Source organism: Spinacia oleracea, chromosome 2, assembly GCF_020520425.1.
Source record: "Spinacia oleracea cultivar Varoflay chromosome 2, BTI_SOV_V1, whole genome shotgun sequence".
NCBI lineage: Eukaryota > Viridiplantae > Streptophyta > Magnoliopsida > Caryophyllales > Amaranthaceae > Spinacia > Spinacia oleracea.
Window position 1 is genome coordinate 106,205,514 of NC_079488.1, and position 16,775 is coordinate 106,222,288.

Genomic DNA, 16,775 nt, shown 5'->3' on the forward strand with positions numbered 1-16,775 from the left:
GGGAAGAAGGGAGAACTCGTCACTTGAGCCAAGTAGCCAACCCCAATTCCTAAAAAAGGACCAGAGATGTTAACTACGACATACAACTTTAGTAGGAAGATGGTTTATTAATTCCAAGCTAGTACATGTACAATGATATGGAAGGATATATTGTATCAATACATGTATACATACATTATACGTAAACTTATACTAGAGTCCGTACTTTTTTTTTTTTTTTTTTTTTGGGCAGTAGAGTCCGTACTTACTAGCTAGAGTTTGGTTAAAATTAAGTTGGCTCCATGTTGAGGCCTAACGGTTAAAGTACCAAAAGGTGCATGAGTATAAGTCGGGGAGACAGTGAAAGAGAAGCGTTGTAAAATCATAGCCAATGTCAATTTAGCTTCCAACATGGACAAGTTTTGGCCAATGCAAAAGCGCGGACCCGTACTAAAGGGGAAGTATATAGGTTGTCCTTTGGTTGCATTTGAAACACCTTGAGCAAATCTTTCTGGATTGAATTCTTTTGCATCTTCACCCCATAATTTTACATCTTGATGAACCACACATAATGGCAGAAGTATTTCTGTTCCCGCCGGAATCATCATGTCCCGTAACTTTGTGTCCTTGTAGACTTTGCGTAACAACATATATGCTGGTGTATACAGTCGTAGAGTTTCATTTAAAATCATTGTTACCTGCAAATTAATATAATCAAGTCAAAATAATTTAACTTTAAAATGTCCTAAATATCCGATCTACTAATATTAATCCAAGTCGTACTTTGATCTCTTGACGTTATTTCTTATTGCTTATTAGATCAGACCAGAACAGAACAGAACAGAAAAACACTCAAAGAAGATATTCAGAGCATATCATAACAGAAACTAGAAAAATCAGACCAGATCAGGTGAAGAGAATAAGGCTTTACTGTTTTGAGATGGGTTAGTCCTTGGAAAGTTGGCACTCCATCCTTCCCAAAAACTTGCAAAACCTCATCCCTAGCGCGGTTTTGCCAAATTGGATGTTTGCTCATCAAAACGAGTGCCCAAACTATAAGAGTTGAAGTTGTCTCTGATCCGGCTAAGTAGAAAATCTTGCATTCATCAACTACCTCTTTGGTAGTTAAGCCTTTTCCCTTTTCATTTCCATTTTCTTTGATTTCTTTCATATTGGATTCGAGTAGTATGCCCAAAAGATCATCTTTGGTGCCTACCCCTGCCTCCATTTCTTTTTTCCTTGAATCTATTATTCCTGTCAATGATTCTTCTATTTCTTTACATATTTCTTTCACTCGCCGATTCTTCTTTGTAGGCAAAAATCTATCACAAGAATGAATATAAATAATAATAATAATAATAATAATAATAACAAGGACAAATTGTTTTTTACCATCTATAAAAATCGAAAAATTGTTTTTTACCACCTAAAAAATTATTAAAACTTGTTTTTTACCACCTAAAAAACGAAAAAATAGATGAAACCTTTATGTATGGCTACCTTATTCAATTTTCCTCCAATTTTATGCATTCCTTGTGTGATTTTCTTTAACTCTTTCACCATTCGCTCTTTACTTCCATTAAATTTTGTCAATTTTGTAAATTAATGGTGGTGAAAAATTATGTAAATTAATGGAAAATAAGGAAGTGGGAGAAGAAAATAGAGTTAAATACATGAAATCGTGGAAGAATAGAACATATTAGAAGTATTACCGTCATTGTGACCCCTACATAACATTTCATCTATTTTTCCATTTTTCAGGTGGTAAAAAACAATTTTTAAATTTTTTTAGATGGTAAAATACAAGTTTTAGTTTTTCAGGTGGTAAAAAACAAATTTTCAATTTTTTTAGGTGGTAAAAAATAATTTATCCTAATAATAATAATAATACCTCCATCCGGGGATGTAATTTGATGGTTGCGGACCAGCAATTGATAAATTGACTTGTTCAGTTTGCAAAGCACATATTTTTCTCCCTTTTTCATAACTACTGCCAAAGGCTACTCTAGAAATAATATCACCTGTTAAACTTTCAAGGTAAGGCCATACGTCTATCTCACTTGAACCAGAACCAGAACCAGAACCAGAACCATCTTTCGATACTATCTCTTCCCATGAACTCGTCATCAAGCTACAACTCTCTTGTATTGAATGGAACATACTCTTCCATCATCATTTCAAACATAACCAAATTAAAAAAATATATGTAAAATTATATAATATATTCAAGAAATGAACAAATTAAACTTGCATGTGTTGTTACCTTCAACTTGTCCATATGAAATGCAGGGTTGATTATTCTTCTATGTTTAACCCATGTTCCACCTTCAAGCCCAAACAACCCGACCATGAGTAATTGGGTAAACGGATGATTTGGTTTTTGAAAATCTTCATACTTGGTCAACACATCCTTTATCTTCTCTGCATCTGTGATGATCAACCATGGAGTCGGCCCCATCCATGCAATACAATGTTTTCCTACAACGCATTAATATACACATTAATATATATATATATGTATATATAAATATGTTTCAAAGTAATAAATAAGTAATTAATTACCATGCTTTTGGATAATATCATGGATAAAGCAGACGATTCGAGGCAGATGATCATCATCCAAACTAATTGGTTTTTGTAATGCGGCTTTTGTTTGTTTGATAATATCCTTGACATCTCCAACAATGAATTTGTAAGGATTACCTTTAAAACCTTGTCTTCTCAACAACTTCTCCATCTTCTTAGGCCTTAACCAGACCCCGTTCACCACCTTCCATAAAATTACTAACACTATAATCGTTGTGATCAAACCAACAATTAGGTTATTGGGTGCCTTCTCCATTCTTGTTAATTAGTTTCTCTTTAGGAAGAAGATACCTAATAGCCTAATACTATGTTACTATGAGAGAGATATATATCACCTCAGCAACATACGGTAATATTGTACGAATATCACATTTAAAACTTGGCAAATTTGCAAAAAAGCACCTTTTATAACTCAAATTTTGCGAAAAAGGACCTTATATAATTTTTTTTGTGAAAACACACCTTAAAGTTTTTTTTTTTGCGAGAAAGGACCTAAGGTAAGTTTCCGGCATTGACTGAGCTTTTCCGGCCATTGACTTGCACGTGAGCAGCACGTGTGGCTTACGTTGGCTAAAGACATTGATTTTCCCGAGTCTTGAATTTTCAAACTTGATTTTATTTCGATTTTTTTTTTCAACTTTAGGTTTTAAAGCTTGAATTTTGGAGGAAAATTGGGTGTGATTAGCAAAATAAAGTCACATGTGCTTCTTACGTGCAAGTCAATGGCCGAAAAAGCTCAGTCAATGTCGGAAATTTTCTTTTGGTTGTCTTTCGCAAAAAAAAATTACATTAAGGTGTGATTTCACAAAAAAATAAATTATATAAGGTCCTTTCTCGCAAAAAAATTTACATTAAGGTGTGTTTTCGCAAAAAAACTTATATAAGGTCCTTTCTCGCAAAATTTGGGTTATAAAAGGTCTTTTTTAACAAATTTCCCTTAAAACTTTATCGACTAAACTAGTTAACTCATAAACTGATACCCATACCAACTTAATTAAATAAAAAGATTGTTTTGGTGCTCCATCCGTATTTATTTAAGAGATACACTTGGACCGGCACGGATATTAAGAAAAATAATTGAAAGAAATAAAATAATAAAGCAAGTGATGTTGGGTAGATATTTTAATAATTAAACAAGTGGGGACCATGTCATTTTGGGGTGGGAGGTGGGGTGGATTTATGAAATTATTTGTTTAATAAGATGGTGGGTCATAGGGTACATTAGATGTATTATTCTAACAATATTATATTATTTCTCACTCCACCCCTATTAACCCACCTACCCCTACTCCATACAAAAAATAATTAAAAATTCAACCCTTACTCTCCCCCAACCCCACCTCTTAACCCACCTCCCACTAACTCATTAAAATAATACTCCACTATCAACTACTATCTATTAAATTAAATAAGTCAATTCAAGGGAGTATAAATAAAAGCATATTTTAGAATTTCTTTCCCTTGTTCTTGGTATATGTGTCATTATCTACATGACTGTAACGACTTAACGACCTATTGTCCGGTTAACTAAAATAATATCCATTTCTTAAAAAATACTCTCTTCGTATTTATTTAGCAGATACACTTGGCCGGGCACGCGTATTAAGAAAAAGAATTGAATGAAATAAAGTAATAAAACAAGTAGGGTTAAGTAGATATTTTAATAAGAAAAACAAGTGGGGACCATGTCATTTTAGGGAGTTGGGGGGTGGGGGTGGGTGTAGATATATTATTTAATTAGATGGTGGAGTTGATAAGTTATTAAAAATGGCAAGTGAATATCTTAAATAAATACGACCGGAAAAGACATGTATATCTCTTAAATAAATACAGAAGGAGTATAAATCTCTAAAATTGTACCACCAATCACTGATCCATCAGAAATATCTTCTTTTCTTCCAATAAAAGTATGATTGATTTTTATGTTTTATATATTCTAATAAAAGTAGTGGTGTACATTTATCAACAAATATAGGCGCTATGTACATTATCAAAAACTAATATGGTCTGGTTTGTTTAGTGGAAAATAAAGAAGTGATTGAAACATACTTTAATCTCTTTAAAAAAAAATGTGATGATAAAGATCACAAGTTGCGACAACTAAATCTTACATGTTAGAGTTTAATTGGTACATGTACGTAGTCTGTATATCTTTAATGTTCAACCTAAATAATATTTCGTAGTACGCATAATATAGTCCCCTTCAATGATTTAAAAAGTTCCTGCATTTTAATGTGAAAAATCAACTTGGCACCCATTAAAATACTGCGATGAAACTGTAATATATGTTCGGCAAAATAAAAAGTAGCAGATTGCTTTTAATTGTGAAACAATAAATTATTTGAACATTTACGGAGTAATTTTTGCCCCTTTTTCCAGGATTTTCAATTATCCGCCATATTTTTTTGTTGTGCTTTGTGACAATGTCACCAAAAGAAAATATTTCATATATATTCCTTATTAATCACACGTGCATATAAGAGTAGTTAAATATAATAAAACGTTAGAAAACTGATATATATTCGATCTCAACCCTTGAATATCATCTCATCTGATGATCTGATCCCTTAAAATTTTACCAACTATGCTAGCTAGCTAGTATCCACGATTGATTCGACTATAAAAATTCTTATATAATGTAGACGATTTATTCGAGTGATCAAATATATCAATCAGTTGATAAAAAGTATCAAAAAGTAAGAGTATGAGTTTGTTCTTTCTCTTTAGTCTTGTGTTTTTAATTTTGTTTTTCCTTTTCAGCCTGACATCCCAAATCGTATTTGCTGCCATGGTTACCAAGATTAACACTCAAAGAATGTCCCAAACTAACATGTCCTCATTCCCTGCTTCTAGTTTTTTAAACTAAAAATACATTTACAATTATAATTTTCCATAATGGATTCAACTTTTGTTGTGATCTTTTCAAGTTTGATTCTCACCATAATTTCCATAATCTTTTTCAAAACCAAAAAAAGCTCAAAACTAAACCTTCCTCCAGGGAAATATGGCTGGCCATTATACGGCGAAACCATTGAATACATATCAAAACCAGAAGCTTTCATGCGTGATAGAATGGCGAAATACTCGAAAGAAATCTTTAAAACTTCAGTACTTGGTGAGAAAGTAGCCATTTTATGCGGCCATTCAGGTCACAAATTCCTCTACTCGAACGACACGAAATTATTCCAGTTTTGGATGCCACCTTCTCTAGCCTCAGCTCTTTCCGTAAAAGACGATGACAAGAACTCAACCTCGTCAAAATTATTACACGAACAACTCCACAAGTTCCTTAAAATGGAATCCTTACAACACTTCGTACCCATCATGGATACAAAAGCTCGACACCATTTCGAAACATTTTGGTGTCCTTTTCAACAAGTTAAGGTCCAACCATTAACAAAACATTTCACTTTCATGCTAACTTGTTGCTTGTTTATCAAGTATAGTAACGAGGAACAAGTGAAGGAACTTGCTAAACCCTTCTTTGATCTCCATGAAGGGACGATGTCGGAGTCGGTAAGTTTGCCTTTCTACTCAGCTAAGAAGAGGCAAGAAACTGTTCAGAAGAAGATCATAAGTATAATTAAAGAAAGGCAATTAGAGTTAATTAATAAAGGCGGATCTAAAAATAACGACGATGGTATTGGTGGTGGTTTTCAAGATTTATTGACTCGAGTTCTTATCACAGCTTCTCATGAAATTGATGAGAAGGTGATTGCTGGGATTATTAATAGTCTCTTGTTTGCAAGCTTTTATACTATAAGCACTGCTATCACGTTTATAGTATATTACCTTGCTGATCATCCTCACGTCTACCACAAGGTTTTACAAGGTAATTTACTCTTGATTTTCATCTACATTTTTCACCGTTAGTAATTTTCTATACACAAATCACACTATACGTTACGTTTTTTTAATTTAAAGCTTTTATTTGTTCACATGCATGAAATTGAATATCTTGTTTTCACAACTTATATCTTGTCAGATCGAGGGTAGTAATTTAACTAGTACATCATCATTAGCGGATCTACAAATTATAGATAGAGATGTCACTGTTTAAAAATTGATGAAAATTTAATTAAAATTTTATTTTTAAAATAAAATTAATGTGAATATAACTAATTTTTTTTCCCAAGTGAGGTCAAGGACCCCCCAATGTACAACAGAGGACTACATGATGTTAGGCCAGTAACAAAATTTATAGAAAAAAGAGCTTTTGGTACCACTCCCTATTATCTTATATACTCCCTCCGTCTCGGAATACTCGACCCGGTTTGACCAGCACAGAGTTTAAGGGACTTGAATTGACTTATTTAATTTAATAGGTAGTAGTTGATAGTGGGGTATTATTTTAATGTAGTTAGTGGGAGGTGGGTTAAGAGGTGGGGTTGGGGGAGAGTATGGGTTGAATTATTAATTATTTTTTGTATGGAGTAGGGGGTAGGTGGGTTAATAGGGGTGGAGTAAGAAATAATATAATATTGTTAGAATATTTCCATTTTTAGAAACAAGTCAAGTATTAAGAGACGGCCCGATAAGGAAAACAGGTCAAGTATTCCGGGACGGAGGGAGTAAGTCGCTATCTTTAACTCTGTATATTCCATATTTTTTTATAGAGCTGATCTAGAATAGTCCGACCCACCAAAATACCCCGAGTTTGTGCAAAAATTTTAAGCCCACGTAAATTAGATTAGCGATGATTTGGAGTATTTTGGTACATAACTTAAAGTTAGTTAATTGTGTATTTGTATTGTTGATGTTGGAATGTATATTTGGTTGGTAGAGCATTTGGAGATTGCTAGATCAAAAAAGGATGGAGAGTTACTAAACTGGAAAGATATTCAGAAAATGAAGTATTCATGGAATGTGGCATGTGAATCTATGAGACTACGACCACCTGCCTTGGGAAGTTTCAGGGAAGTCCTCAATGACTTCACTTATGCTGGCTTCAGAGTCCCAAAGGGTTGGAAGGTATGCATGCATGTTCTGTTAAATACTACCTCTATTTCATAATGATTTTTACAATTACTATTAGCATATTTTTTGTGATTTACCACCTATAAAAAAATTCAAATTTGTATTTTACCATCTAAAACTCTCAAATTTTTATTTTACCACCTAAAAAAAGTTAAAAATAATCATTTAACCACCTTTTAATAGTAAAGTTAACGAAATCGCTATTGAACCCACTTCAACGGCTAGTATAGCATATCCCTTATAGAAATTCCACAATGTTTTAATCATGTTGTATAATATAAGTTTGTAATTTAATTAATTTGAAGATTTGAAGTGCAAAAATGGGTGGTGAGAATTTAAGAATAGTAAATAAAAAGGTGAAAAATTGGATGAGAAGGACTAAAAAAGATAATCACATAATTTGGGTAAAGAGAAGCTTAATTTGTGGACTTCACGAACGTTGTCGTTAACTTTGCCGTTAAAAGGTGGTAAAATGAATTTTTATTTATAATTTTAGGTAATAAAATAAAATTTTGAGAATTTTAGGTGGTAAAACACAAATTCAGATTTTTTTTTTTAGGTGGTAAAACATAAATTTTCCTAAGAATGTGAATGGGTATAAAACAAGTGAGAGTGTAAAAGGTATGCGGGTGTAAAGAAAAAAAAAGAGTACAATAAGAAAAGTGAGTGGAAATTAAGACGTAAATTTTATGGGGTAAAAAGGGTAAGATGATACAATATCATGTCCAAAATCACCTATGAAACAGACTAAAATAAAAAGTGTAAAGATCATTTTAAAACGGAGGTAGTAGACATTAGGCATTAAAGAAATCCGAATCATTACAAATAACACAAAATGGGTAGAATTCTCACTGAACAGCTAGATGGTCGAGAATTATTCGGATTAATCCTTTTGACTGTCCTTATTATTGGTTTGTTCTTAATTATATAAAGTAAGTTAATTACGTTGGATGAATATTTGTTAGGTTGCGTGGAATGTATACTCAACTCACAAGGACCCAAAGTATTTCCCAGATCCAGAAAAGTTTGAGCCATCAAGATTTGAAGGAAACAATAATCCATTACCACCCTACGCATACGTACCCTTCGGTGGAGGGCCTTTTATGTGTGGTGGCAAAGAATACGCAAGAATTGAGATACTCGTTTTTCTACATAACTTAGTCACCCGTTTCAAATTCTCGAGAGTGAATCCTATGGAAGAAATCATTTATACCCCTATTCCAACTCCTCTTCAAGGTCTCCCAATCCATCTTCAGAAAATTAATTAATGTATATTTTTCATTAATTACTAGTATATACTACTATGTCATAATGTTATTTGTTTCAAGTTAAATAAATAATCTTGTGTACACAATGTATATTTTCATTTTTCCAAATTCAAATAAATGGCCTGCTGTGACGTTATTATTAGAATTAGTTTACATTTAAATTAAATTTCTTATAAAGTCTTCCTATTTTGTCAATTACTACGTACAGAAAATGATTCTCGGAAATTATTGTTACTCCATCCGTCCCATATTTATAGTTCCGTTTGACAAAAAACACGGGTTTTGAGAAAAATGGAATATAGTACATGGAAAAGTAGAATAAAGTACAAATGATGATTTGGTTGGATGAAAAAGTGGAATAAAATACATGGAAAAAAGAATATAGTACATAGAAAAGTGGATATAGTACATGGGTGGAGTTTTCAATGTATTTTTAATTAATATAGTACATGATAAAATAGACACCTTAATAGCCAAAATTAGAAACAATACTATAATTTTGGGACGCTCGATTTGAAAAACAGTACTATAATTCTGGGACGGAGAGAGTATTTGGATGATTTATCTAGCAAATATCTTTATTTTCATTCTCATTCTCTTTGTTCCATGAATTTTGATCTGAAATAAGGGAACTTCCTCCGTCATGGTGGTTATCGCTCTGTCTATGTAGTTTCGTCGGCCAGCCCCACACCTCTTCTGCCCAAGTGGCTATGCCGGTGATTTGTCTCGCTTCAGTGGTTTAGTGTTGTCGATATCGTGTTTGAGCTAGATTCTACGAGAAGCTTAGCTTTGAGCCTCTGACTTCCTTGAGAAGCTTGTACCTTTTCTTTTCTTTTATTATACTTATTTTCCTTTTTTTTCTCTTTCTTTTGTTTATCTATTGGTTTACTCCCTCCGTCCCTTAATACTCGCACCGGTTTGACCGGTGCGGAGTCTTAGACATTTGAATTGACTTATTAATTTAATGGGTGTTAGTTGATAGTGGGTTTTTTTTTAATATAGTTAGTGGGAAATGTGTAAGAGGTGGAGAGTGGTGAGTGGAGGTGTGAATTTTTAAATGTTTTTTGTAGGGAATATGGGTGTAGGTGGGGTTAATAAGTAAGTGTGAAAAATAATATAATATTGGTATAAATTTCCATTTATAGAAGCGGTGCAAGTATTAAGGGGCGGCCCGAAAAAAAAGCGGTGCAAGTATTAAGTGACGGAGGGAGTATTCCGGAGATAGAGAGATCATATATCAACACATACATTTCTTTTATTAAAAAAAGGTAAATTTGTCAAAAACTACCTTATAAAATATAATTTTTGCGAAAAACTACCTTATAAAAAAAATGTTGTAATAAACTACCTTATAAAAATTTTATGTTGTAAGATACTACCTTTGGCCATATTATGAGCATTAATTCAAAATTACGACGTTGACTTTACTAGGTGCATATTACGCGACATCTAACGGGAAAGACGTAATTAAATGGCACGTGACATATATATGGTAAAGTCAATCCCGAAATTTCAATCAAACGTTCGTAATTTGGGAAAAGGTAGTATCTTACAACATAAATTTTTTATAAGGTAGTTTATTACAACATTTTTTTAGTTTTTGACAAATTTGCCTTAAAAAAAATCAGATAATTAAGATTTCCAAGGGGGGTCTTTCAACACCCCCATATAAAAGAAGAAAAAAAACTGACGTGTCATCTGTCATCGATCATTTGACACCCGGTGACCTGAATAAGCTAACACTATAGCAAATTAGTTGTAAATCATATATTTTCCCTGTTCTTTAAATATTGTATCATGGTTGATTTTAAACTTTCTAACGCATACTTTAAGCTTTATATCTCGAATTACGTATAACTAAACATTATAAAAAATTTATATTTGGAAAACATATATCGATACGAATCTAATAAGATCTCACATGACCACAATTTTTCTTATATATAAATCACAAAAAATGAACGAAGATCTAGTGTAAATAATGTGAAAATCAAGATGGTGCAATATTTATGAAAATGAGTAAGTATAATATTTAGAAACCTAACCCATAGTACGTTGATTAGATGCCACATGTTATCCCCTCTTTACATCCATTAATTTGAGTTTTTTTTTCAATATTTCCTTTTTTTTTTTGCAAATATCCTTTTGTTGTTTTATTAATGCTAGGATGAGTTATGACTTGGTATAATGGGTGTGTTTGGAAAGCTCAAATATAACCATGGGCTAAATATAAAGACCATGGATTTGAAGGATATTTTTTTTGGGGTGCGGAAATATGTGGATGATGAGAGATCAGGGCTCGATGAAAACGAAGATTGAGGGTGAAGATTTTGGCGGTGTACATTGAAATTTTATGTGGATTGCGTGTTCGAGTTTGGTATCGACAACAGATCGAGAGGTTGATTGCCGCTAGGGGTTAGCTCCTAGGTATTCCTACCATAACAAAGATTTCACAAAAAAATAACAAATACATGTAATTTTTTTTTTCTTTTGAAAAGGCAAGGAGAATAGTACATTAGGAGCCCTTCCGTACAAGAAATTCTCCTAAGTAATCACTATTTAAAACGGAAATTAACTGGGGACTATTACAAGATTCAATACACGTTAGCTAATGACCAATATTTGCTATCAAATTTGCTGCTCGATTAATTTCTTTGTAGACGTGCTTAATATTCCAAGTGTCGAAAAATTTGAGAATATCTTGAATGACAAAATGGAGCTTCCACGGGATATTCCAAGTTCATTTTACTGCATTGATGACCATCAAATTGTTTCCTTCAATGTAAAGATGCTTGATGTTGAGTTTTTTCACTTCTTGAAGTCCTTTGTGGAGAGCACAAGCTTCTGCCATGAATCCTTGCGTGATGCATGCCTAGATTGTAGGTATGAATATCAAGCACAATTAGCATTGCTGGTAAGTTAGCTACAGGGTGAGAGAGATTTTGTGGAAGGGGTTTATTTTATCCTAAAATCATTTGTCCTGTTTTACACTTTACATTCCAATTAATAATAAAAAAAATCATGCTATTTTTAAAGATTTGTGAATGTTTTTCATAAACTCAGAATTCTTTTGTTCATGAACTACCGAGATTTGGAATTAGAAAGATTTGTGAAGATTAGGAAAAAATGATGGTTTGGAGGTTAGAGGTTGGAGGTGAAAGGCAAGAGGTTTATGGATAAATTCAATTTGATAAATTTCCGTTAACCGGTCACACAACCCAATAAAAGCGGATGGGTGGCAAATGATCTTAATTAGTTAATCCGCTTCATGCAGACTGATCAAATGTTGTATTCTTAGGGTCTGTTTGGCAATCAATTTCAGTCACCTTAAATGAGTAGGTGCTAATAATTTAAGTTGACTTAAATAATTAGGAGCGTTTGGCATGGGGCTGAAATAAGATTTAAGGTGGTAAAAGTGACTGAAATTGAAACGTTGTTCCTATTAACGTTTAGAAATCAGGTAGCAGAAATTTTTTGGGTTTTTATTCTCTCAAAAATTATCTTCCGGAAAATTGAGTTTGGTAATGTTTCATACGATTATTTCCCAATTACCGACATGCTTCCAATGTATCATACATAATTTTTGTACTCATTTCTTTGACTTTCATGAGCTCGACTTTCATTGTGATTTATTTTTCTTTTTTTTTTATATATTTTTTGTTTTATTGTTGAAGAAGAAGATTAAACCGTTAATGGCGGAGTATGATGAGCCTTTGTTGAATGAGAAGAAGCTTTAAAGAAGCTCCGTAAAAGTTATGATTTAGAAGAAGGATTAATACCCAATTACCCATAAATCTCATCTCATGTTCTCAAAAAGGAAAAGTTTTATCACAAGTTTGTTGCAGTGAATGATAAAATTTGGAGATTGGAAGGCGGCAATCTCAAGCATTGCAGCATAACCCATGATATAATTGACGGTGAATTACGATGGAGTAGTAGTACTGGTATTAGTTATAACTTATAAGTTCTACTTCAATTTTTTTTTTGTAGTTATAAAAAAGCCAGATATAAAGATTTTTTGATTTATTTAGTGACTCGTAGATGGTAGATCGGTAAATATCAACTATTATTATAAAAAATTATAATCCGTGCAATTATTTTATTTGTAATTATTATTACAAAGAAAATAATTATGGATGTCAAAATATATCAAATGTCAAAAAAAACTACTAAAATTTCAGTTACTTTAAAAAAAACTAGTTCTACCAAACAGGCAATATAAATAGCTAGCTTATCAGTTTCAGCACCTTATCAGTTTCAGGTATTACCTTATCACACTACAAAAAATTGTACTATTAACGACGGAAAATCCCGTCGCGAAAGGCCAATAATCGTTGATTAACGATGGGATTTCCTGTCGCGAACCCGTCATAAAAGGGGGCCGTCGTTAATAGAAATCCCGTCATAAATCCGTCGTAAACCCGTCGTAAAAGACATTTGCGACGGTTATTTCCGTCATTATTTGGTTGTTTGCCCCGTCGCAAAAGGCTTTTGCGACGAGATTTTTGACCCGTCGTAATTAGGTTGTCGTTAAAGATACAAATTCTTGTAGTGTCAGTTTCAATTACCTTATCAGATTCAGCTGAATATCAGCTAGTGTTGCCAAACATAGCCTTAAAATAGAATTTTCCTTAATAAATGAAAAAAAATATACTTCTTCCTTTTTAAATATTGAATCACAATTGACTTTACGCTCTCTAACACATGACTTTTGACTCTAAATATCTCGAATTATATATAAGTAAAAGATTTAAAAGTTGATTTCAATTTATAAAATATATGACTATATCAATACCAAACTAATAAGATACCACATGACTATAACATTTTACTAATAAATCACAAAAAATAACCAATATAGAATAGTGTAAAAATCCAAATAATGTGATATTTAAAAAACGTACGTAGTACATAGTAGGAAGTATATACTTTGTTTCTTACAAATACACAATCGATCGGTTGAAGAAAATCAACAGACTGATTTTTAATTCTTACATGAATGAAACACCAATAATATAGCTATATAGCACCCTTCGGCCACCACACATATTATAGCCATATGCATGTACACACGAATACATATACGATGTGACTTATTTGATCACGACTAGATAGTAACACATTACGTACGTACATCGGTACATTCATATTTTTATGGAAGATAATTAAGAACACAATAATTAACTAAATTAAGTAGCTAAGGTTTTGGATGACGAACATGAAATAGTTGAATTTGAATTTGAAGCTTGTTAATCCAAGGCAATTTGATCAGTTTTCCTTCTTCACCTGGATGGATTCCTTGGGTGGGCGAAGGGTTCCAAACCATTTGTCCATACAAATTGTGAAGTTACCATAATTATTTTGACAAGCGGTATGATGAATGGTATGAAATTCACCATCCATGAATGGCCATCTTAGCTTGAAACCTTTTCCATGTACCAAAACACCCCACATAGCTTCCGTAAGATAGAGCGCTAAATGTGTAAAAAAATGAGTAGGAACCATCAGAAATGCTATTCCGTGTGGAAGTTCCATTAATATTCCATCCAAAGGATGCAATGCCCAACCTATTATTATACATATTTATATAATTGTTAGATTATTTATTATAATCGATTAATTAATCAAAGAGTTAATTAGGGAGGTGATAAATCCAATGAAAATTTTACTTCTTCCAAGGAAATCAACTTTTAACCAGCTAAAGAAGTGGAATTTTTCTTTGGATTTACCATTTACCAGCTAATTAAGTGAGGTGAAGGAGGTGACTTACCCGCGAAAGGGGAAAGGCTACTCTCCTTGTTATAAGAATGGTGACGAGAATGAATATGCTTGTAGATTGGTCTTATTTCATGCATATATCGATGAATCCAGTAAGTCCAAACTTCAATAACGGCAAGATAAACAAGAGTTGAAAGGATGTAGATTCCTAAACCAACATCACTTATTCTTGTATAACATCTTGTCCATCCTGTTTCAGCAAGATACTCCGTCACCGTTAGAAATAGGGCACCTGAGGGCATTAATTCCATTGATTCTTTTATCTGCTTTATCATCTCTTTTCTTGTTGCCACATTCTCTGTTAAATCAAACAAACAATTAAATGTGTTAATTAATTAAGTTCAGAGCCCGAGCCAATAAGTTAAAAGGATATCGAGTTTAATAAAATATAGATCGAAATTTTTTTAAAAAAAAGAAGATAAATTATGCCTTTAGGAGAGGAGGAGTGGTATTTCCAATAGTTGAAGCGAAGAAGAAGAGTGGAAATTATAAAGACAAAGACACCGCAAATGCAATTACGAAGCCATGACTGAAGAAAGTGAGGAAGTACGTCGCGCGCAATTTGTGGCAACAACATCTCGTTGTACCATGTTGACTCCTCCACCAAAAGCTTCATGTATTTCTCACTACTCATTTTGTTGTTATGGTGAGGAAGATGGGCTCTCCTAGCTTTTTGGTGTATCACCTACATATCAAATCTATAATTACGTACTTGTATTTAAATATACTTTATGACAATGATAGATTAGGTTAAATAAAAATAACAACACTATCTGAATATTATATATTTCCTCTGAATCTCAATACATACATACATACGTGCATTATTTTGAATTTTATGTTTTTTTTACGTGCATATGTTAACTTTACTCGGGTTTACTGTTTACTCCAAGATAAAAGAGGGTGAGTGTGTAAAATAAAATATGGATAAAGTAAGATATATTAAAGATTGTTGTGGGCCGGGTTGGGTCAGGCTTCGGGTCAAGCCCACGAGTCCGACCCACTCAAATCCCATTCTGTATTAGGTCAGGCCATGTTGAGCCGAAAATTTCAAAATAGGTTCCAGGCCCAACGTACCGGGTCGAGTCAAACCGTCGTGTCTAAGCCTAATTTGACTAAATTTAGTGTGTGTTGTCGTGTCGGGCCGTGCCTTGTCGTGCTTTTGCCAAAAACATGCGGTCCATGCACGGCCCACGACTTCGTACTCGTGTCAGGCCGTGCTTTTTTCGTGCCCGGGCTGGCCCGTCCCACAACCATATTTAAGATAGATGTGTAAAAATATGGGTGAATAAAATAAAATATGGATAAAATAAGATAGATGTGCAAAAAGGTAGTTGAGTACAGTGTAAGAAAAAAAATGAATAAAGTAATGGAAAATGAGTGAAAAGTCGTAATTCGTAAATGTTGTGAGAAAAGTGGGTAATATAATAAATTTTTGTGTCAAAATATATTAAGATCGTCTAATTTCTATGATATATACTAATATTAGGGTTTTACAGGCGAACGGGCCCTATAGAGGATATTTCTTTTAATTTGGCTATTCCCGGCTTAAAACCCTAATATTAGTCTATCCGGTAGAGGAAAAGAAGAGAGAACAAAAGCAAGGGGTCGGGGTTATTACGCTACTCTTCCAAATTTATCAACATGTTGCTTATGACATGCTACCTTCGTTTCATAATGATCTTTAACGTTATTATTTGCATAAATATTAATATAAAAGGGAGAATGTGTAAAAAGATGGATGAATATAATAAAATATGGATAAAATAAGAGAAATGTGTAAAAAGATGGGTAAGTTTAAGAAACAAATGAATAAAGTGAGAAAGCGAGTGAAAAATTGTAAATAATTGTGGGGCAAAAGAGATAAAGTAGTAAATTTTCATGTCCAAAAATAGAATAGAACACAATGTAAAGAGCATTATAAAATGAAATAAAACGGAAAGTGTAAAGTTAATTTTAAAACTGAGGTAGTAACTCAATTAAATTATTTGAACTTCTAGCGAGTGGGCGTTGATGATCAAGTTCTGATATTGTTTTCATAAACGTTTGTTCAATTTCTTCGATCAACTAAGGACCGATATTGTACTCTCTTCGTTTTTCGTGGTTACACTTTGTTTTTCACATTTTTCAATGCACACATTTGACCGGTAATATTTAATATTACATATAATTATTATTGTTTTTTAT

General features: G+C 32.8%; 3 protein-coding genes across 3 annotated transcripts; 1 reads left to right on the forward strand and 2 right to left on the reverse strand.

Annotated features, from left to right (window-relative positions):
* Positions 1 to 87: 87 nt before the first annotated feature.
* Positions 88 to 2,930, reverse strand: LOC110785558 (cytochrome P450 CYP72A219). Its single transcript, XM_021990019.2, has 5 exons — positions 2,542 to 2,930; positions 2,243 to 2,457; positions 1,871 to 2,142; positions 911 to 1,301; positions 88 to 677 (listed from the first exon to the last, which is right to left on the reverse strand). Exons 1-5 carry the CDS (start codon positions 2,819 to 2,821, stop codon positions 252 to 254), a joined length of 1,584 nt encoding a protein of 527 aa, XP_021845711.1. The 5' UTR covers positions 2,822 to 2,930; the 3' UTR covers positions 88 to 251.
* Positions 2,931 to 5,210: 2,280 nt separating this feature from the next.
* Positions 5,211 to 8,955, forward strand: LOC110785568 (beta-amyrin 6-beta-monooxygenase). Its single transcript, XM_021990030.2, has 3 exons — positions 5,211 to 6,397; positions 7,349 to 7,536; positions 8,508 to 8,955. The coding sequence occupies exons 1-3, from the start codon at positions 5,461 to 5,463 to the stop codon at positions 8,808 to 8,810; spliced, it is 1,428 nt and encodes a 475-aa protein (XP_021845722.2). The 5' UTR covers positions 5,211 to 5,460; the 3' UTR covers positions 8,811 to 8,955.
* A 4,718-nt stretch (positions 8,956 to 13,673) lies between these two features.
* On the reverse strand, positions 13,674 to 15,289 carry LOC110785578 (delta(7)-sterol-C5(6)-desaturase). The gene is made up of 3 exons (XM_021990042.2): positions 15,018 to 15,289; positions 14,581 to 14,886; positions 13,674 to 14,377 (listed from the first exon to the last, which is right to left on the reverse strand). Exons 1-3 carry the CDS (start codon positions 15,220 to 15,222, stop codon positions 14,079 to 14,081), a joined length of 810 nt encoding a protein of 269 aa, XP_021845734.1. The 5' UTR covers positions 15,223 to 15,289; the 3' UTR covers positions 13,674 to 14,078.
* Positions 15,290 to 16,775: the final 1,486 nt, after the last annotated feature.